General features: G+C 44.8%; 6 protein-coding genes across 6 annotated transcripts; 3 read left to right on the top strand and 3 right to left on the bottom strand.

Moving 5' to 3' along the window:
• Positions 1-2,871: 2,871 nt before the first annotated feature.
• AOL_s00054g450 (uncharacterized protein) lies at positions 2,872-3,896 on the top strand (the record flags this gene model as incomplete). Its single annotated transcript, XM_011121766.1, has 2 exons — positions 2,872-3,043; positions 3,274-3,896. 2 exons carry the CDS (start codon positions 2,872-2,874, stop codon positions 3,894-3,896), a joined length of 795 nt encoding a protein of 264 aa, XP_011120068.1.
• Positions 3,897-4,877: 981 nt separating this feature from the next.
• On the bottom strand, positions 4,878-7,004 carry AOL_s00054g449 (uncharacterized protein; the record flags this gene model as incomplete). Its single annotated transcript, XM_011121765.1, has 1 exon — positions 4,878-7,004. The coding sequence occupies one exon, from the start codon at positions 7,002-7,004 to the stop codon at positions 4,878-4,880; it is 2,127 nt and encodes a 708-aa protein (XP_011120067.1).
• A 1,827-nt stretch (positions 7,005-8,831) lies between these two features.
• On the top strand, positions 8,832-10,677 carry AOL_s00054g448 (uncharacterized protein; the record flags this gene model as incomplete). Its single annotated transcript, XM_011121764.1, has 4 exons — positions 8,832-9,399; positions 9,484-9,912; positions 9,988-10,316; positions 10,381-10,677. The coding sequence occupies 4 exons, from the start codon at positions 8,832-8,834 to the stop codon at positions 10,675-10,677; spliced, it is 1,623 nt and encodes a 540-aa protein (XP_011120066.1).
• Positions 10,678-11,323: 646 nt separating this feature from the next.
• On the bottom strand, positions 11,324-12,122 carry AOL_s00054g447 (uncharacterized protein; the record flags this gene model as incomplete). Its single annotated transcript, XM_011121763.1, has 2 exons — positions 11,324-11,814; positions 11,876-12,122. The coding sequence occupies 2 exons, from the start codon at positions 12,120-12,122 to the stop codon at positions 11,324-11,326; spliced, it is 738 nt and encodes a 245-aa protein (XP_011120065.1).
• A 525-nt stretch (positions 12,123-12,647) lies between these two features.
• AOL_s00054g446 (uncharacterized protein) lies at positions 12,648-13,937 on the top strand (the record flags this gene model as incomplete). Its single annotated transcript, XM_011121762.1, has 5 exons — positions 12,648-12,677; positions 13,016-13,096; positions 13,244-13,339; positions 13,404-13,731; positions 13,822-13,937. 5 exons carry the CDS (start codon positions 12,648-12,650, stop codon positions 13,935-13,937), a joined length of 651 nt encoding a protein of 216 aa, XP_011120064.1.
• Positions 13,938-15,652: 1,715 nt separating this feature from the next.
• On the bottom strand, positions 15,653-19,822 carry AOL_s00054g445 (uncharacterized protein; the record flags this gene model as incomplete). Its single annotated transcript, XM_011121761.1, has 4 exons — positions 15,653-15,868; positions 15,932-15,970; positions 16,053-18,724; positions 18,838-19,822. The coding sequence occupies 4 exons, from the start codon at positions 19,820-19,822 to the stop codon at positions 15,653-15,655; spliced, it is 3,912 nt and encodes a 1,303-aa protein (XP_011120063.1).
• Between the last annotated feature and the right edge of the window lie 951 nt (positions 19,823-20,773).

The raw sequence follows: 20,773 nt of genomic DNA, 5'->3' as shown, positions 1-20,773 counted from the left end.
CCTTTTTGTTCCGGGGTGGAAGGAGCCGTAGTACCCTTGCCTCTTCCTTCGCTACGTTTGAGGTTGAAGCAGTTACCTTATACTTAGGTGTACTATATATGTATGTACAGACAAAAATTACTACTGCTTTTAGTTTTGCAGGTGGATCTTGAAAAAAAGATCGGAAATCTGGTTTCCAACTTTTGATCTTGCATTTTGGTTTCAGTTTTTTCTCACTAGTACTGTGCCTTAGTTGGGTTCGAGAAGGGAGTTAGAATGATCGGTTGGACGGCAAGGTGGAGGTGGTGAGGCGGCACAGCTTACTCTGCACAGAGTCCGTGCGCAGGGCCCAGGGTTCGATATCATATCCCCAGTGGCACTTACCAAAGACGGCTTTCCCCGCGTCATGAGAGGCTATCATTGAACTTCTAGATCTTCATGAGGGGCAATTGCCTTGCATACCAATGAGATGCAAACAAAACAAGAAGAGGAAGAGAGCAAGAGACATACATAGATCTTTGGTTGTCAAAAAAAGAAAATTAAATATACATCGATATGAAATAGATCTCTTTTTGTCGAAAGTGGTGTTATCATTTATTCTAGGCGCTCTAGGGTAACCTTAGAATAGAGAGAAGAAGAAGGAATAGGGAAGATCAAATGTTGAATCTAGAAGGACAGATCAGATGAGGATTAAGCGGTTTCTGATCAATTTTAACTTGGCTAGGACATGCATAACCGTCCGTACTAATGCATGAATTTCGAACGACTTCAGACTAGATCAATGTTAACGATTAAACTTGTTACGTAGTGTGGTCTTTCGACGTCGCCTCTTTACTTGTTTGGTAAAACTTCATACGACGTAGTGATGTAAATCCAACCATGTGCATACCTGATCGATTTCATGCAAATGCACGGGGTATCCCAAATCAAAAGTTAACGTTGTTTAGTCAAGTTAGTTGATCAAGTTGTCAACCTATTTTTTCGCATCGGCGCATCCTTGGATTCGGCCGCCGAAATAACAGCCCATTCGGGAAGCTCAATATCCCTCAAATACGAACTTAGGCATAACCCACCACCCACGATAAAAATGATATAGTATGATACGCTCACACATTGATTGGGGGGTCTCGTGCCCGATATGCCGCCCTGCATTTAAAATATTCAATTTATTTGATCTTATTTTAAGTTTTTCTTGGGAAATGCAAACATGTGCCCTCTGGCAACCGTGGAGGTGTGTGTGGTTTATTCCCAAGTCTAAGCGCTTTCCCGAAATCGCATTCGGACCTGCAGGTCCATCATTTTAACGGGCAGGCTTGCAGGGTTTTTCTATGTCAAAAAGCTGGATTCAAGGCTAGTGGAGATGGGCCCTGTAGTTATGGCCTGCATGCATGTATGCGGCAGCAGTAGCAACAGCCAGCGTTGGATAGTAAGTAACTAGACCCCTCGCACAGGCCTGCGCAGGCCGCAGGTTTCTCGCTCCAACAGCCGAGAAGAAACGTAGTCGATGGTAAAAGTCGCTATCCCTTATGCAGCCTAGGATGGGGTTTTATCCGGGATTTTTACTTTCTTGATGCTTGAAATCGAGGGCGGGATAGCATTCGAAAATGGATTTGGTGTTAAGTAACTGGTGGAGACGATAAGGAAAGCATATGAATAATGCAGGCCGGCGAACAGGCATTTCCCCAGATGGCACTTGGTTCGAGGCAGCCGTTTCCCTCCAGTTGATCCTGATGGATTGGATTCATTGAAAGTATTTAGCATTCTGACCACCCCTTAAGTCGGCTTGTATATTTTTTCTTTCTTTCTGTCACGTACATACATAGACCTTTCGACTGGTCTTCTTCTTCTTCTTCCTTTTATTGTTTTTTGTTCATTGCTTATAATTATAAGCAAGTAATTAAAGCAATCAGTCGAATTAGGCGTTTCCCTCCAAGAGAAGCCATTTAGAACCTGTCACTGTGTTCCCTCCATTCGGGTACGGGGGGCTTGAGCGGGCACAGCGAACAAATTGCGTGAGTTCCCAGGCACGTGCGGGTCCTTCGCACTAGTAAGCAAGTATTGCCTTGTTTCTCCGTTTTCCTTCTTTTGCGCCCGCGCGACCAGCGAACGAGCGAGTACGAGTGAGGTTCAAAATCCAAATTATAAAAAAGAAGTTGGAAGCTCGAGACGTTGAGGTGATTGGCTGAGAGCATTCCTTGCGGACATTTCTGTAACAGCCTGGCTATTAACAAGTATAGTAGCTCGTTCTGTGGTGTGTCCCCACCCCCTTCGAGTCAAGTTGGGGCTTCAGAAATCTGATACAACTTCTTGACCAGTACAAAACACTGCGCCTGCCTTTTGACCTTTTCTTTTCTTTTGCGGCTGTTTCGTTTCACTCGCCCCGAAGTATTCGTTAAAAAGACATCGACTCCCACTCCGAAGTCTGACTTCTCCTCTATCACATTCTTTTTGTACGGTTCCTTTTTGTATATTTCTTTTCGATACTTCCAAGATTCTTGACATTCATCCAACATCAACCCGAAAATCGTTTGAACCCGTCGAGTCCGACCAGAACAAGCCGACTAAGCCGTTCCCGACGATCAATTGCCACTTTAGCCATTCCCAAACAAGCAAACGCGCCCAAACCGGACGGTCACACAACAAACAACACATTTCCCGTTCTTCCTTGTTATCGTCACGATCCGCTCCACATTATAAGAACAAGGACAAAGGACATCTCCATTTGCATTTCACCAACCTCACTTCATCCAACTTGATCAATCAAACCTCCCTTGATATCATCCGATATAGATATATCTATCAAACCCCCACTATCCTATGCTATCGTCCTTATCGTTCTCATCGTTGCGACCGTCCTCCATACCGCCTTCAACGGCTCCACAACCTACAACAATGGCTTCTACCTCTCCGACACCTACATCGACAGATGACACTTGCCGCTGCAAGAACTGCGGTACACCTTTCACCGTTCTCTCCGAAGCCGATTATCCTCGAGAAGCCCGTCTGCGGATCGAGGAATTAGAGCAGCAAGTAAAAGAATTCAGTGTTCGCGCTGTCATGGCTGGTATGTACCCCTCCCTTTCCTTTCCTTACCCTTCCACAAACACAAAAAACCCTATCTAGATCTAGCACAGGTATTTTGAGTTTTCACTTTTCCGTACCTGAAGATGAATTCCCGTACTTGAAACTAGTCTTGGCTGTCAAAAAACCTGAAACCAATGATTATACATTCCTTAAAGTTACTTACTTATGTAATGATGTAACTAATGTTTATCTTTTCCCTCATTCCTATAGCCGAACGCCTCGCTCAAGCACAAAAGGAAGTCTACGACCTTCGTCGTAAATCCGAATCTAGCAATTCCACAACCGGTTCTATCGCCCCGATAAACACTGCCGCCGCCGCTGCAGCCCCCGTATCACAGAATACCCCCTTGTCCCCCCTAAAACGCTCAAACACCGTCACTACGACATTGCAAAATATGTCAAAAGTCAGCACCCAAAAGTTAAACTCATTCTTCTACCGTACCGCTCTTCCGCCTACGACCGAACTTCCACCACCGGTCGAAAGACCCCCAACACCGCCTGAACCACTCTCTCGCGCATCAATGGACAGCCAAGTCCTGGATGATCTCTCAAACGCCTTATGCTCCGAACGTCGAAGTCGAGAAGTTGCGGAAAAGCAACTAGCACAAGTTAAAAACGAAGTCGAAGAACTCTCGGCTTCGTTGTTCCAGCAGGCAAACAATATGGTAGCTGATGAAAGACGGTCGAGAGCAAAACTCGAGGAAAGGGTCAAGGTACTAGAAAAGCGAGACGCTGAGAAACGAGTACGATTGGAGAAGCTAGAGAAGGGAATAACCAGGATCATCAAAGCTAGAGATCTCATCAACAACAAAGACATCCCAGCCAAAGCTTAATCATAATAAACTCGCTACACATCACACAGAAACGAACGGTTACGAGAACACCACATCCAGCAGCGTTGAATCGCCAACTTTTTTTTTCTTTTCTTCTTTCTTTCTTTTTATAACGCCACAATTATTTACGATTCACAAGACAGAAAGATCGGTATTTTCATCCCAAGGAACAGCCACTTACGGGTCGAAAAAGCCACCCGATCGGTTTAACGTTTTTCTTTTCTCTCTTTTCTATTTTATTTTATATTCCAGATACCCCTTATATACTTTTCTTCCATCGCCGGGAGCGGGATCACTTTTTTTTACCCTGTTTTTTTATTTTTATGTTTCAAAGCCCTTTGATACCCAGTGGTTCGAGTCCGCTTGTACTATTACTACCACAACCATTACTTATCCCCTCGCATGGCAGCCTAGATTACACTTCGATGGAGAAAATCTTAGCTGATTGAATGTGCGGGACCTTTAACTTCTTAATGTATTTTAAATAATTACAATTTTTTCCTCGTTCAACTGTGCATCATCATAACAATGCTTTAATTATATATTGCCCCCCGAGTAGAAAGTGAATTAATAGTAGAACTTCCCCGTAGACACTCAAAATAAACTTCAACTCATCAAAATCGCAGGAGCAAGAAAGCAAAAAGAGGCATCGCCAAATGTTATACCCCCATTCCAAACCCCCCCAATATATACGAACAAATTCAACCAAACAAGCAATCCATTAAAACACAGGGACCAACGAAGAAACTTCAACATAAAAAAATACTAAAAAAAAAAAACGCCAACCGTTCATCCCGCATACTGAAATAATTCATACCCAATATTCCCTGCGTCCCATACCATCGTCAAGCATAAACCATCGCTGCAAAAGAATCAACGGCAAAGGACAAATGCATGAGCGGAAAGCAACAAGCAAAACATAAATGCAAACAGTAAATCCAGTATACATAGTAGTCCTGCCAGCGTATGTACTCTACTTACTTACTTAGCCACCTGTCTACCACCTTCCTCTCCAACTACTCTCCTCGTCCTACCTTCCTCCTTCAACCCCGGAATCTTCTTATCCACTGCCCTTCTAATCAACCGTTCAAACAGCATTATTTGACGTTTACTCTCACTTAACCCCTGGGCGTCCAATCCCTTTAACTCCAATTCCAGATCGGCAGTATTCCTAGTCGTGAACGTATCATCGGGACCAGCCCTATACCCTTCTTCATCTTCTTCATCATCATAATCATTTCTATATCTCTGAAGTCCACGTAAACTCCTCTTTGGTATTGGCGATCCCTCGGCCGTAACAGGTTGCATCGGTGGCATTTCCTCATCCCTTCGTTTCGCCCTCCACATCGACGCAGATGAATTTGGTGATATTGTCTCATAAGAAACCGTTGATTTTCCAGCGCTATTATTCCCATTATGCATAAATTCCGAAGGGATAGAGCTCCTCCGCCTCCCATGTCCTTGTACTATTTGTTTTCGAGATCCGTCTGATACAGGTGTCGTAGTATCGTCTCCTTCTTGTTGATGTTGAGGTTTGACGGGTGTCATAGCTGCCTCCTGTTCCATCTTGATGTCTTCGAGCGCCTCCAGTCGCTTCTGTCGAAGCTCTTTGATGCTAGCCGTATCGCTCCATTCCACTGAACTCACTGATAATGCAGAGGTAGCAATTGATGATGTCGGGGAATGAATCTCTGATGTATCATCGTCTTCTAGTCCACCCTCCTCCCATGAGCTATCACTTTCATGATGCCTTGCCGCATGACCTGATATTCTAATCGGCGAATTTGAAAACATTGCTTTCGATATGTCGATACCTAGCGCTCCAGATGTAGGGTCGGAAGATGCCCTGCGGAGAGGGAATGTTGGTCTTTGGGAAGTGCGACGGGGATTCCGGGAGGAGCTTGGCCGTTTCGTAGGGAAGTCATTGGATGGTGATTCTGGTAGCGGCGGAAGGATATTATGGTTAGGTGGCCGTTTTTCGGGTGTAGTTTGGTTGGAGCGGGGTTGATGACTTGATGTTGAAATCTCGGTGCCGGTGGTGTCCAACCAGGCTTTGAGGTAAGGCCCAGGTTCTGCAAGAGAAAGTTGGGGTCGATGTTTAGATGGAGTAGTTTGAACATTGTGGGCTCGATTATCGTAGGCTGGTAGATTTGGATCCTGAACGATAGTTGAGAGGGGTTTCCGAGGGGGGTGAGCGGACAAGCGCTCTAAGCTTCTGTCCGAAGGATAGCCATTACTACCGATAGTATTCAACCTGCTCCAGATATTGCTGATTCGCTCGTTGGAATTCTGAATAAAGTTCGAAGGGATCGAACTAGTTTCCGAGCGGGCAGGAAGAGGAGGGGCTTCGTTTTCGGTAATGGAGACCCGACGAGGCCTATATACCGAAGGTGTATAAGTGTCATTTGTAGAGGCTTTCGTCGAAGGTGTCCTTTTGATAGCTGTAATAGCCCTTCTGGGTGTAACGACCGGATTTTTGAGAATACTTTCGTGATGTTTATTTGGGAGACTGTCCTTTGTCGCACGAACAGTATGTTCCGAGCCATCCACTGAGCGCTCTCCCCCCTCTTCCTCTTCCTCTTCCTCTTCCTCTTCCTCTTCTACACCATGATCGCCTCCTGCCCATCTCACACCATTACCCCGTACCGTACTCGTCGCTCCGGCCACCTGCTGTTGTCGGTATCTCTCCCTCTTCTCAAGGTACGCCTTCCTAAGTTTCGTAACCCCGAGAAATATCCTCATGAAATCCCGTAAAGCCTTATCGTCGCCATTGATAATCTTATGAGGTTCCAAGAACGACAGATCCATCTTGAGGATATCGTGAGCGATATGACCGATCAAGATCCGGATGTTGCGCAATTGCGACTCCGGGGAGTGGTCTCGTGGGGTAGCATAGGGAAGTTTAAGATGGAAGAGAAGTTCGTAGAGGTCAAGGAGGAGAGATGGAGTTATGTCGGTGAGGTACCGGACGGGAGCGAGAGGTGTACCGGAGATGATGGCGTTGATCTGGAGGATGACATCTGAGGAGGGCGGAATGTCAGTGGTTGACCAGAAGATGTGATTCGAGGATGGCGCATTGTCACCAGAGTCGGGGACGAGAGACGGCATTCATGCTATTGTTATCGGAAGTCGGATTGACTAGTACTAGTTTTAGGCTGGTGTGTCCGATGTCCGATATGGACAGATTAGGTAGATTGTGGCTGATGGGGAAGTCGGTTGTGATGGTTGTGATAGTTGTAATAGTTGGAAGAAGGAAGAAAGAGAGAAGGGAAGTGTTGTTCGTGACGTTGCGATGATTGGGAAGAAGATGTGTTGGCCATCTGCAACGACACCTCAACACATTCGTAACGCATTCGCAGCGCATTCGCAACGCATTCGCAACACATTCACAGGACATGCCGCATTCATCCAACCTCGTTCAACCTCTTCTCGGAAACATTCCAACAATGGGATATAAACCTCATCTTCTCATCTCTCCTTCCGGTCCATCCTCCCTGTCTTCTCTTTTGTAGACATGATAATGGTATGTATGTATCAATGAATGGTGTCCGAAGACTCCCAGTATACTACTTGCTAATACTCTAGTCTCGTATAGTGTCACTACATACAAACTATAACCAAGTACGAGGTGTACCAGCGATTTGATGCCAGGGACATGACATGGCATGGCATGGGCATGAACAAACGTGAACGGTCAGGCCTTCACAGCCGCATTTTTCTCCTGCATTTGACAGACAGACACAGACAGACAGCCAGTCGGTCCAATCCTGTGCTGTCTTTCCCACTCGCTTGCTGAAATCCTCAAGTATAAATTTATAAATATAAATATAAACTCTGAATGCATGAGGTACTTACTTACCTAAGAGGTACTTATGTGAAGTGCTCGAGTAAGTGAAGTATTTCTTACTCTTTATTTCTTACTTCTTACTCTCCCTATTATAGCAGGCAACTATTCCTTCTTACCTAGGTATTTTCTGTATCTTTGCTTGCTTCCTCAATGCATTGCATCACTTACTTACTCACTCGGATTTATAAATCCAGGGAAGGGACTGACTGACTAACCGACCGACCGACCGACCGACCGCAGTCTGATGTTTGAAATATTAAGGATCCGTTAAAGCTGTGTTTGGCATCATCGACTCAACGCCACCAAACAGCGAATATGCCATATAATGTTCAATACTTTCGACTGGACCTTCCTCTTTCTTCCTTTCTTTCTTTCTTTCTCACCCTTCCCGTCCTTTCTCACCCTCCCTTCCACCCGTTCTGGAATTTCCCCTGGTTGAAAATACTCATATCATAAAAAAAGACTCTTCATCCGACTTTGAAGTTATCTTGCTCACAGCTTAGCTTTTTTCACCTAGCTTGTTCGTACCACGAGCTGGGGTGCCTTCCAAGGTTTAAGGCCAACCAGGCGAGGCGAAAACTCGAAAACCTTCTTTTGCTCAACTTTCATTCTCTCCCATCCCACCTCGTCTTGTCTTGTCTCGTTCCATTTCCCTCTTCCCTTCCTTCCCTTCCTTCCCTTCTCTTCGATACTCCTGTTCCTACCCCTCGTTCACCTTTCCTTTCCTAGCTATGCGATCTTCTCTAATATAATACTATCATATAATATCTCCACCATCAAGCGCAACTTCAGCCCAAGGAAAACCCCCCAGCCGTCCTCAATTTATCCCATTCCCTTACATCATCTCAACCTCGATTCGGTCACACTATCATTTTTTTTTTTAACCCATCAACAAACCGTTGGACCGTTTTTTTAGTACCTGTCAGTTTCTTTTCTTCTGCAGCATCCCGATAAGCCAACAGCGCATACCTACCCACTCGGCTCCCTCCCGTCCGATCTCTCTCTCTCTCTCTCATCTCCTCGTGCGCGTGCCTTAACTGTCACCCCTTTTTTCGTCCAATATTTTGTTTTTTGTTTGGCTGCCCGGCATGTCGTTCTTCAACCAGTTCCATAAAAAGGGCACCAATATCACCAAAGTCTCAGAAACCATAAAAGTCACCAGAACTATCGTGCCTGCATCGAAAACCGCGAAACCATCCCCTCCTCCTCCTCGCGAGCCACGTTACGTCAGTAGTAACGGCTCCGCCACTAACCTCACGAATAACTCCCAACCGTCCCGCAAGAGGAAGCTCCAATCATCGCGCGCCGATACTCCAAACTCCAGTGGTAGTGGTAGCAGCAGTGTTTACTTCCCCACTGATATCCGATCATCATCATCTACACCTATCAAGAAGCAGAAATCTAGGACTACTCTTGCTAAACGTACACCGGAACTTGAAAACCGCTTGTCAAGTAGTGAGGACGAGTCGGACAATAACTCTGAGATGTCGGATTTACGACGGAAGAGCCGGGCAAGTCGGTCGCTGGAGTCCGATGTCACGATATACTCCGGTGAAAAGAGGAACATGGTAAATCCGGACTCATTCACGGACCGTCCGCTCAGGATTGTGGATGCGCGGAGTATCGCCAATCTTAGCACCGGGGGGTATAAACTATGTACGTTCTCCCCTTGCATTATTTCAGATACGCCATAAGCAAGACATTTAGAGCTGGAGGTACTAATGCTCCACCTGTCCACAGACTTCCCGCAGGATCTAGGACTCCCCACCGATGTCTCAGTACACCACGTCGGTAGTCCCTTGACCGAGAAATACAGCCTCGTAATACCAGACGATCTCGACGAATTCAGACCTATTGATGATATCTCTTCCACAGTCGAAACAGTCGCCAAATGCCTTATGACGAATGATCAAGCGGAAGCTATTCTTAACGAGGAGAACGGTATCTTACGAAGACTCAACCGATTCAAGAATACGAAGAAGCAGAGGGACTACATGTGTGTTTTGAAGGAATATAATGTTTTGGTGAGGGATATGAGGAAGAACGGGATGATGAAGCAGAATATTGAGAATTTGGAAGCTTTGCCGAGTACCCTGGTAGATTACATCCTTACACAGTGTTATCAGAGAGTAGTCTCGAAAGAGGCTAAGTTAGTGAAGGAGGATGAGAGTATGTATCCCATTCATTCTCACAATGTCGGTGGAGATACGGATTCGCTAATATTCATTATTTTAACTTTTATAGAAGCATTTACGGATAACGTATACGGCGAACTCTTAGGACCTCTTCTACGACAGATGTTTCAGAAGGCTGGACTTCGGCCATCCTCAGTTTTTGTCGATTTAGGGTCCGGTGTTGGTAATGCGGTTCTCCATACTGCTCTCGAATACGGATGCGAAAGCTGGGGTGTCGAGATGATGGCTCGAGCGGCGAAAGTCGCTGAGAATCAGGCGAAGGAGTTTAAATATCGCACAAGACTCTGGGGTATTAACACTGGCAGTGTGACACTGAAGCATGCATCGTTCTTTAATTGCGACGAGATAGACGCAGCAATGAAGCGTGCTGACGTGCTGGTATGTTTCTCCCACAAACTGTTACCTACTTGTTTTACACATCTAACTGATACATTATTTACAGCTCGTCAATAACTTCGCCTTTCAAGCCAAGACCAACGATCAATTAGTTCTGAAGTTTCTCGATCTGAAAGACGGTGCAAAGATTATATCCCTCAAACCCTTCGTTGAAGCTGGAAGAGTTATAAATGATCGCAATTGCGGGGATCCACTGAATAATTTCCGTAGCGAAACGTTTGAGGCATTCGGTGGCGGTAACGTCAGTTGGACTGATAGTAGTCTGAAGTGGTATCTTACGACCGTTGATCGGGAACCAGTGAGGAGTTATTGGAAACAGGCCGAGAGACCTCGAAGAAGATGATAATAGTAATAATATCTTCTAAGACTTCGGGAGGGATCTCTCTCTCTCTTTCTTTGTTGCTTTACTGCCTTTTCAACATGGCGAAGCATGGGTTTGGAGGGCATGCATAGAGTGTGTCCAGTTTGGATTCCTTTCTTTTTCTTCTTTTCGGCAGCGATGGCAGGTTGTTTTCTTGGTTCGGCATCTTATATCTTTCTTTCTTTCTTTCTCTCTGCTTCTACCTCAGCTTCTTGGTAACCACCGTGTGGTACACCTTGTTTTTGGCGAAAGTTTCGAGTTTTCATCCTTTTAAGAAAAAGAGTGCATGGTTACCAGTGCGGTTTCGGGTTCCTCCTCACATCCCTTGACCCATTTTATTACCCATTATTTTTCGTTCAAACTGTCCATGGCTTGGTTCCTTGGTAGATCTTTCCTTTTTTTTTGCTGCCTCCTTTTGATATCCATCTCTTGTTATCGCTTGGGATTATCTTTGTAGAGTAGAATAGCGTGTTCGCTTTCTGGGGTTTTCTTCTGTTTTCGTGAAGGAGAGAGGAATGTTGAGAATCAGAGGGAGAGAAAGTTGATAGACGATCGAATGTCCCTCTTTCCATCGACTGCTGTGTAGTCATATATTGTTGATATCCGCATTGTATATGTTGGATAGATATCATGAATATTTTGAATTATTATTCATAGCCTCGGCTTCATCCTTCTTCAACGCCATCCACCTGGAAATTAACTCTTCGTTCTCTGATTTCAACCTCATCTTGGTCTGTTCGCCAATATTCAACTGGATATTCAATGCAATGATTTCATCTTGTAGGTTTTCGATCATTTTACGGTTTAGTTTTGAGTCGTCATCCTTTGACTTCACTTTTTGTTCGAGATGGTAACGTTCTACCTTGACCTTGTCGAGCTCGCGGAAGTTGGCAGACGAGGATTTTTGAAGGAGGGTTAGGGAGCTTGTGGCGGTTGTCAGTTGGGTTTGTAGGTTTGTTCGGTCTTTCTGGGAGGTTGCGAGGTCGGTACGGAGGGTCGCGATAGTCGCATACAGGGCTTGGATGTCGGAAGATATTTTGGAGGGTTCTTGGCCCGTGGAGGGAGTAGATGTAATTGGTGGGGATGTTAGGATTGCTGTGCGGTCTGCGAGGCGGGAGTCTGTGGTTGTGGGTTAATAAGTGGTTCGTAGCTAGCACCTGCTTGTCTCGGAGAGCTTTACATTCTAGGATTATGGAAGCTTGAGATTTCTCACGGATGTCCCGTTCGGCAAAGGCAGTGAGGAGGTCGGAGCGCCAAGCGACTGAAGTCATCATTGGCGACGATGGCGATGGCGATGGAGATGATGACGATGGTGGAAGTGATGGAGGTGATGGTGATGGTGATGGTGGTAGTGGTGGTGGAGAGATGTATGTGGTTAGGTTGAGGTTGAGGTTGTAGTTGCCGTGTTTGGGAGGGAACTCCGTCATCCAGGCATCATGTCATCTGATGTGATACCAGACGGGCTCTCTTCTTTTCTCTTTCATTCTTCAACCTCAACATCAGCATCAGCATCACTACTACCACTATATACTACTGTACTACCGTACTATACTACAATCACAGCAAGGCCCCGGGGAAAACAACATCATCATCTTATCTTCGCTTTTGAACTCGTCGTCAGCTTTGTCCTCGTGGTCTCTTTTAAGTTGTCGTTGGTTCTGGAACAAACATTGCTCGCATTCCCCAGCCACCTTTGCCTCCCTCTGACCCGCCAACAAGTCAAGTCAAGACAGGACAAGCAAGCAAGCAGGGCCATACGATAGCTCCTCTTCTTTTCGTCCGAACTCGAACCCTCGTCGCCGATATCCTCCTCCTCCTTCTTCCATCTTCATCTTCTGCCTCACCTTCTCCCAACGTCGTTTCTATTCTATCCTGAACCGGCAGACGGCCGAAAGACCGAACAAGTCCCCCCTTCACAGACTACCGATAAGGGAATCCCTCGTCCGCCCAAGATGTCCTCGAGAAAGAAGGTCTTACTCAAGGTATGCCCGTCCTTCGTTCGTCCCGCAGTCTCTCTCACCCGACCACGTTTATTCGAAAGTCCCCAGGATACATCCATAGCTCGTGCTTCTTCCTTTGTCTTTCCCTACCTCCTCCCTTCATTGCCTAAAAAAACATATAAGTTTTATATATAATATATACTCTCTGGAACGAAACGAATTTATGGAATCCTCGGCCACTCTCCTCTTTTTACCTTCCTCTCCTCCTCCTCTTCTTCTCCTTGTTAGCCGTCTTCTTCTTCAACTGGACTAACGTATTCACCAATCACGAATTCGTCTCCGTGCGAATTGCTTCTTGACATTTGTGACAACACCTACAGAACAAGAATTCTGACTACAAGTTGAAGGTCATCATTCTAGGCGATAGCGGTGTAGGGAAGACTTCATTGATGAATCAATATGTAAGAACTCTTTCTCATTATGCACCTATAGTGCTTATCTATAGGGCTTTATCTTTTATCTTTTTACGCAGAGAAGCCTTAAACCCGTCCGATTGCTGACTTTTTCTTTCTTTTCTTTTTCCTTTTCTCCTCTTTGATGGAATGCAGGTCAACAAGAAATTCAGCGCTTCTTACAAAGCCACCATTGGCGCAGATTTCCTCACAAAGGAAGTGCTGGTAGACGATAGGCTGGTCACCATGCAAGTTAGTACTCTCTCCCCTCCCTCACAAAATCAAACCCCAGGCTAAAACCTATTTTAAAAATCAGATCTGGGATACAGCGGGCCAGGAACGTTTCCAATCTCTCGGCGTAGCCTTCTATCGCGGTGCCGACTGTTGCGTCCTTGTCTACGACGTCAACAACCAAAAGTCGTTCGAAACACTCGATTCTTGGCGGGATGAGTTCTTAATACAAGCCTCTCCTAGAGATGCAGATTCATTCCCCTTTGTTGTAATTGGTAACAAAATCGATGTGGACGATGGAAAGAGGCAGGTGCCTCAGAAAAGGGCTATGGCGTTCTGTCAGAGTAAAGGCAATTTGCCATATTTTGAGACTAGTGCGAAGGAAGCGATTAATGTTGAACAGGCATTTGAAGGTATGTTGCAGCTTTCTTTAGTTTGATTCTTCATTAAAGACCTTGGTCTTTGGGATATTTTATTGATGCTAACGGTGGGGATCCTAATAGTGATTGCGAGGCATGCCTTGGCTCAGGAAGAGGCGGAGGAGTATACAGGCGATTTTGGAGCATCTACTATTGTTGATATCGGGGCTGATGCCGATAGAGATGGGTGCGCTTGTTAGAAACCGTGTTATATTTGGACCAAAATATGCGGATCTAGGCGTATGCCAATCCGATATCCAAACGAGAGGCTTTATAAGCTAGCGAATGGTAGACTGCTATATCTACTTGGAAGTGCACTTTCTCAGGAGTTGTAGAGATGGCTCCGGAGGAAACCCTGAAAGATTGGATGAAATAATGAATACTGGTGGTTTAAGCACGCTGTTTCTTTCCTTATTATCTCCTACTTTTTATCATTTTTTTGTTCGGTTTGCATTCAACTGCCTTTTTTTTCTTTCCGGTATATACCCTCGTCACCTGCAATGTTATCCTTTCTCTGTCGTTTCTTTTTTGTGGTTCCCCCTGCGACTGGTCATCTGGATGTTCTCTTCTTTTGCTTTTGAATACACTTTAAAATCTCAAGACTTAGGTTTTCTTAGTGTTAATGTTTTATATATACTACGACAACTTCTTACCAAATTATACATCGAATAACCCCCATGCTACTTTTTTTTTGCTTTGGTTTTATTCTTTTTTTGTTTTTTTTGTTTTTTTGTTTTTTTAATAAATGGTGGCGTCTACGAAGCTCTTGAGCTGTTACGTAAGAAGCTACCATATAGTACTAGTGATCGATTCGGCCGTGGGAGATGATTAAAAAGGGCTCTTGTGATATCCCATGGGTAAGCTAATATGGATCCTGGCTTGTCGACTAGCTCTAGGGTGTATAGCTAGCTCGAAGGACCTGCCGCCATGCCCTTACCGTGCCTATACATGTGCTTGACGTCGACGTGGGTGTTAGTCAGTTAATTTATATCCTCCGTTTATCCTTTGGCTCGAATGACGAGGTGTTATACGTTAGCTCCCTGGACTTTTTATTACACTTCTGTATTCTTAACTCTTGAGCTTAGCCGAATAGATGGGGTGTATCGTTATAATAACGTTGATACCACGCATTGCGGCCACGATAAGTTGTTGCACTTTGGTATTTTATGTACAAGCTAGAACAGATATATGCTTATCAACTGAAATTTTACTAGATGGCAAAAGAAAAGAGGAAGAAAAAAAAAGGATATTGGGTTTATAAAAAAAATAGAGGAATTGAGTATTATGGTTCAGGACGGATTCGAACCGTCGCCATTTGACACACATAGTCGGGCCTACCAATGCTGTACCTGTTGGATTTGAGGAACTTGAGGGGTGGTGGTGTAAAAGACGGAATGGGGATGTGGTTTATATATTGAAGATCTTTATTTTTGCGTCTTTGTAGTTATTAATTCTCAGAAGTCCGGTCTCGAAATTTATACCAACAACAGGTAGGCCTAGAATTGAGTAATCCTATAAACAAGAGGTATTGCAATATGCAATGTAGTAATGTATTGACGTTGCAGCGTAAGGTCTAAGGTCATTTATTCGTTACATGCTTACATGCTTACTTATAGCTTATAAGTCAAGATATCGATACCTACTAGTATTGATTTTAATAATTATTCTAAATCATGCATAAACTCCTTTGGTATGCAATCTTACTAGATAGAAACCATCCATATGTACATTAATTACTATTTATATGTCTAAAAATCGGCAAACGATTTACATTACTATAGCTAGTGGGTATATATCCGAAAACATGTCCGGCGGCATGCTAAAACCGGTACCTATTATACCTCTTGCGCCCTTATGTGTATATATCGATATCTATCATAGATAGAGCAGCGAAGAACATTAAAGATTAACAATTTTAGTCCCACCAGTTTGTTTGAATTCGATCAGATTGATCTTTCCAAGAACGTTCAAAGCCGTAGTATACCCTGATAATATTACGGATAGTCGTGTTGGCCGCGCGAGACAGCGGAGTCCCTCCTGCCCTATCCTTCAAGTCTAGCCTAGCGCCGTATTCAAGAAGTAGCTCTACAATAGCCTCATCACCCCTTTCCGCTGCCCGCGAAAGTGGCGTCTGTTTTAAAAGTTCTATTAGTTAGAATTAAGCTATAGCAAACGTATGAATGATAAGACATACTCTATATAATCGTGGATTGGGAATATCAGCATTGAATATCTAGATCAAAAGTAAGGATATACCGAGGTTAGCATTAAAAGCCAGGTAAATACTTGAATATCAATAGATCAAAGTGACTTACAAGGTTATAGTGAAAATCCGTTGTCACTTTCTGATCAAGTAAGAGCCGCACTATTGCCGCATTTCCATTCTCGATTGCTAGTGAAAGTGGTCTCCATCCGCTCCCTATTTCAAGGTCCGTTGCAGAGCCATTTTTAATAAGGAGCTTTACAACTCCTTCATAGCCTTGATCTGCTGCCCATACAATCGGGTCCAGTATCCGTACGCCGTCCTTTCGAAACCCCGAAACCATCGAGGAGTCAAGAACTCGTTCCAAAATCGCTAAACCAGATTCTTGTTCCCAGAGCCCTTTGGGCCAGACTCTAAAAAAATCCAGCTGAACACCATCTTCGAATAAAGATTCCACAACGCTTTCATTACCCTCCGATACTGCTTGGTAAAGCAGTATGAATCCGTCCATACCTTTCAAATTTAGTTGAGCGCCGGCCTTAACAAGTGAGTCCATAACTGCTTCACGATTATAAATTGTAGCCCACAGCAACGGCGTTAGATAGTGACTATCTTTTACATTTGAGTGGACAATCCCTGTTTCGAGTAGCAGCTCAACGACATCTCTATCGCCTTTCTTTGCACTAGCAAAAAGTAGTGTTTGGACTATGCTCTCCTTAGACTCGGTCTTGGATCCTCCCTTCAGAAGTAGGTTTGCTAGATCGTCATTCCCGCTACAGATGGCATAAGATAGCGGTGTCCCCCCGACATCGTCTTCTAGATCGACACGGGCTCCTGCATTGAGCAGTAGCTCAACGACGGGGATGTGCCTATTCCAAATAGCGTAAAACAATGGCGTTCTACCACTTCTGTCTATGGCGTCGATATCAGCCTTCCTAGACATCATGGTGCCCCACCAGGTATTGTTAATCGAGATCAGTCGATCGACGGTATGCGTAAACCCGTTTCCTGCAGCCCAAGATAGTGCAGTCCGCCGATAGGTACCATCACACTCATTGATGCGGGGGCCAGCCGCCTCAGGCAAGTATCCTATCGCAGTTGTAAATCCGAAATATGATATAATCAGAAAAGTGTCGAATTTTGTTGGGAAGACCATGTTTGTGCTCGTCCAGTAGAGCGTTAACCATGTTTGGCACCGCCTTGTCTTTGCGTCGCATAGCTTCAGAATAGATTTCGTCCGATCTTGCCCCCATTGTCTCTCCGTATTTTCCAGCCCAATCTGTGATTCGTGGATATGGGTGGCCCAGTTTTTAGCGGAATAGTCGAGAAACACATAGTTCTTAGCGTATCCAGACGGGTTTAACAGGTTTTTATCTTCGGGGTCGAGGTCGAATTCTGCAAATTGTAAATGCTGGATGCAGATCGAGGCAAGAATTGAGTGAGAATCGCGCGGGCGAAGCGAGTGTTTCCATTTATAACAGTATTTCATTTGATTGAGACTCCCGAGCTCTGCATCTCCCGAACGATGTGTGGCTGGAACTAAAAACTCTTTGACGGTTTGGTGGAGTAGGTATATCTTTGAGTTCACAATTGTCACAATAAGGCCACACAGGTCTCGTATTTCCTCACGAAATCGCTCCACTGGTTTGAGATCAACGTCGTCGTACGACTGGTGACCATCCCTGAGGGCTAACACCATGGCCAAGTTCATTTCTTCCAAAGTTAACGGTCGTTCTGCTGCAACTACTATTTGCAATAATTTTCTTGCTTCTTCTAGGTTGCGGCTTTTCGATAAAATCCTTTCATATGCCTCGTCGACGGTCGTCGGAAGATTGGATGTAATTTTGACTATTTTCGATTTATCGATGTTGACATCGCTTTCAATCAAATCCAGAGTAAGGCGAACCCATAAATATGTTCTATTGGGAACACGCATCAGTTCATGTAATAACAGGTCTTCCTCGTCATCTCCGAGCCTTAATTGCTTTCCAATATCTTTAACCTTAGCCTTAATGAAAATATCGATTTCGAGTGATATCTTTTTTATTTCATCCTCACTCTCGCCGCTCAAATGAATAATGGGCGACTCTGGAAGCTCTGAAGGCCAAAAGCCCTGCCGAATTTTGCCGTAAGGTCGACTAGTTAAGAGAAACTTCAAATTGGAGCATCTCTTGGTGCTTGTGCTATATAGCTCGCGCAGCGCTCGGGAGAGTCGGGATCTTCCATCATCTTCGCATTCATCGATTGCGTCGAGAACACACACAATTTCGCCGGCATTCTCATCCGCGGCGCAGAGAAGGGCGTCCCAAAGTTCACGAAATGAACGAGCGAACTCTTCCCCAGTGGCCTGAAACCGTTCGAATATTGCTTTGGAAAGCAGGGCTGGTTTCTGCGTAAAAAGTTGGTGTAAAATGCAGCACAAAGCAATAATGATACTCCTTTGATCCTCAAAATCATCTTTAAAGAAAAAGTAACAAGTGGTTCTGATATCAGTGCTTGGGAGAACGTGGTCGATTAGATACTTCGCAAGAACCGATTTGCCGCATCCAGGGTCTGCAGATATCCACAAGGTTCTTGTCGACTTTTTCTTCTGCCACTCTTTAAAAAGTTTGTGGCTAACAAACCACTCGCACGTCCCGCTTATTCGATCTAGATTTCGGTCTTTTTGGTCGAGGTACGGTGATCTGTAGAGAATCTTTAGAATTTCTATTTCTTTCGCCCTATGAGTTCGTTCTCCCTCCGACTCCTTGGTCCTAGCATCGGAAGATGGTGCTCTTGGGGTATCTGTGATACATCCATGAGTTCGAATGTCAGAGTTTATATATAGATAGATAGCTCGTTTCCATCTTAACATCGAGAGCGGAGAAGGAGGTAAATGTTTTGAGTTGCGTACACACCTGTACTCCAATGCTCCAAAAAGGATTTTGTAGCGGCGGCGGCGGCGGCTGCTGCATAATCTTGCCATTTTTTTATTTTATGGCTGTCTGCGTAGTCGCAGACGCCTTTGATCACCAACGAGTAAGGGAACTTCTCCCATACGCCCGCACCCTCCATTTCGAATGCAATGACACCATCTCGAGAAATAATGAAGTCCCGGTCTTCTTCAGATTTCATAACAGTGTCACCGGAAGCAATAAGTCCAAAATGGGTGGTAGGATTGGTCACACCCCCATTGGTGAAGAGTTCGTCTTCTATTGCTCCTGGGTGTGGTGCCGTCTCACTCAACTTCTGAGGTAAGACCTTCAAATGTTCAGATAATTTATTCTGAAGCCAGCAGAGACCTTGCTTGGTTTTCAATTTAGCCAAGATGGCACGAACTTTGGGTCTTGGTCTCGGTAAGTTATCGCGAGGTGTATCTTTTCGCATAAATATATTATTGGGGTATTGCCTCCCAAGATCGTACTGGATCAGACCTTCGCTGATGACAACATCACCGATATGGATGTCTTTCCCAGACTGTGGGTCGAATGGTGCGGCGCCGCAGATTCCAACAGTCAGAGCGAGCTGGATATTTTGAAAACTGGAGTGAAGGCAAGCCGCCGCAGTCGCAGCAGCGACTTTCCCCATATCCGGCATATGCACCAAAACAACATTATGATTTCCGATGACACCTGTGGAATAGGCATTGGAATCCCCTTGGGCCTTGCCATATGCCTGCTCATCGTATCGACGGTCAAACGATTCGCTGACAACGCTAGCCTCTAAGGGCAGTGCGCATATGATGGCGATCTCAAAATCGCTTCGATCTCTCGGTGGTGAGTTGTTCCATTGCAATCGAGAAGGTTGGCGTAGATCATGGGCGCTATCGGTATTGATAGCCTTGTTAGGTTCAATCCTGATCCTGGTCGACTCCCTAGATGCCAGCTCTTTATCGCTATTCATCTCTGATAGTTATGTATTTAATATTGGGGCTGATGGGTACTATACTGCTGAACCCTAAACAAACCATTGTAATTGAATTGAGTAGGCACTGGTGGTTCGTTATGAAAAAGCGACCCTTTGGTCTTCGAAGAGCCCGAGCCGAGCTATATAGAGGCACCAGCCCCAAAACACCACGTCTCTGACCTGTGGCTGTGTCCGTTCAGCTGTGGAGGCGCCATGCAGGTCAAGTACAAGTATAGCTATAGTATGTATGGCTCTATGAATCGAAGGGCGAGTAAAATGGACGGACCAAATAAGTGTACCCTATCTCGTACCTGTTCAGTTGAGTGTGACTAGTGGCATTTCCATTATACTTATGGTACGCACCGCTCTGATTGCAATCGTGATCAATTCGTTGTAGACTATCACTGCAGATCCACATGATATCGCGATCGATGGGCGATGGTTCGATTTGGGGCCGGGGACGATGTTAGTTTGAGAGGCCATGCATGCATGTTGATTCGTAAGCTGGTAGAATGTCGGTTTATATAAACTACTTAAGTACCTACCTGGTAAGTTAGGATATATCAATATCCTTATATAAACTGCATGTTCGCGGGCTAACTACTAGCTACTCCTTGTAATTATAAAGCGCGCTTCTAGCTAGAACTAGTCGGTCGAGCTGAACTAGTTGAACTTTAATTCAACATGTAATTTAACGGCGCGTGTAGTGTAATAATATATAAAAGAACAGGCAAGACGGAAGTGAGTTCTTGTAGGATAGCTGCAAATCATGCCTAGCCCTTGAGATCCGGAGATGTCTTAAAATCTTCTTCGATTGAAGCTATATAAGCTTGACTCACGACGTATACGTACCTACATGTACTTACCTGTTTGGAATGGAGATATGATATGATCTAGGAAAGGATCTAATTCAGAACTCTAGAACAAAATAAAAATAAAAATAAAAAA

This window comes from Orbilia oligospora (genome assembly GCF_000225545.1).
Source record: "Orbilia oligospora ATCC 24927 unplaced genomic scaffold scaffold00054, whole genome shotgun sequence".
Lineage (NCBI taxonomy): Eukaryota > Fungi > Ascomycota > Orbiliomycetes > Orbiliales > Orbiliaceae > Orbilia > Orbilia oligospora.
The sequence above is the reverse complement of the archived record's forward strand: the minus strand, read 5'-3'. Positions and strand labels throughout refer to the sequence as shown.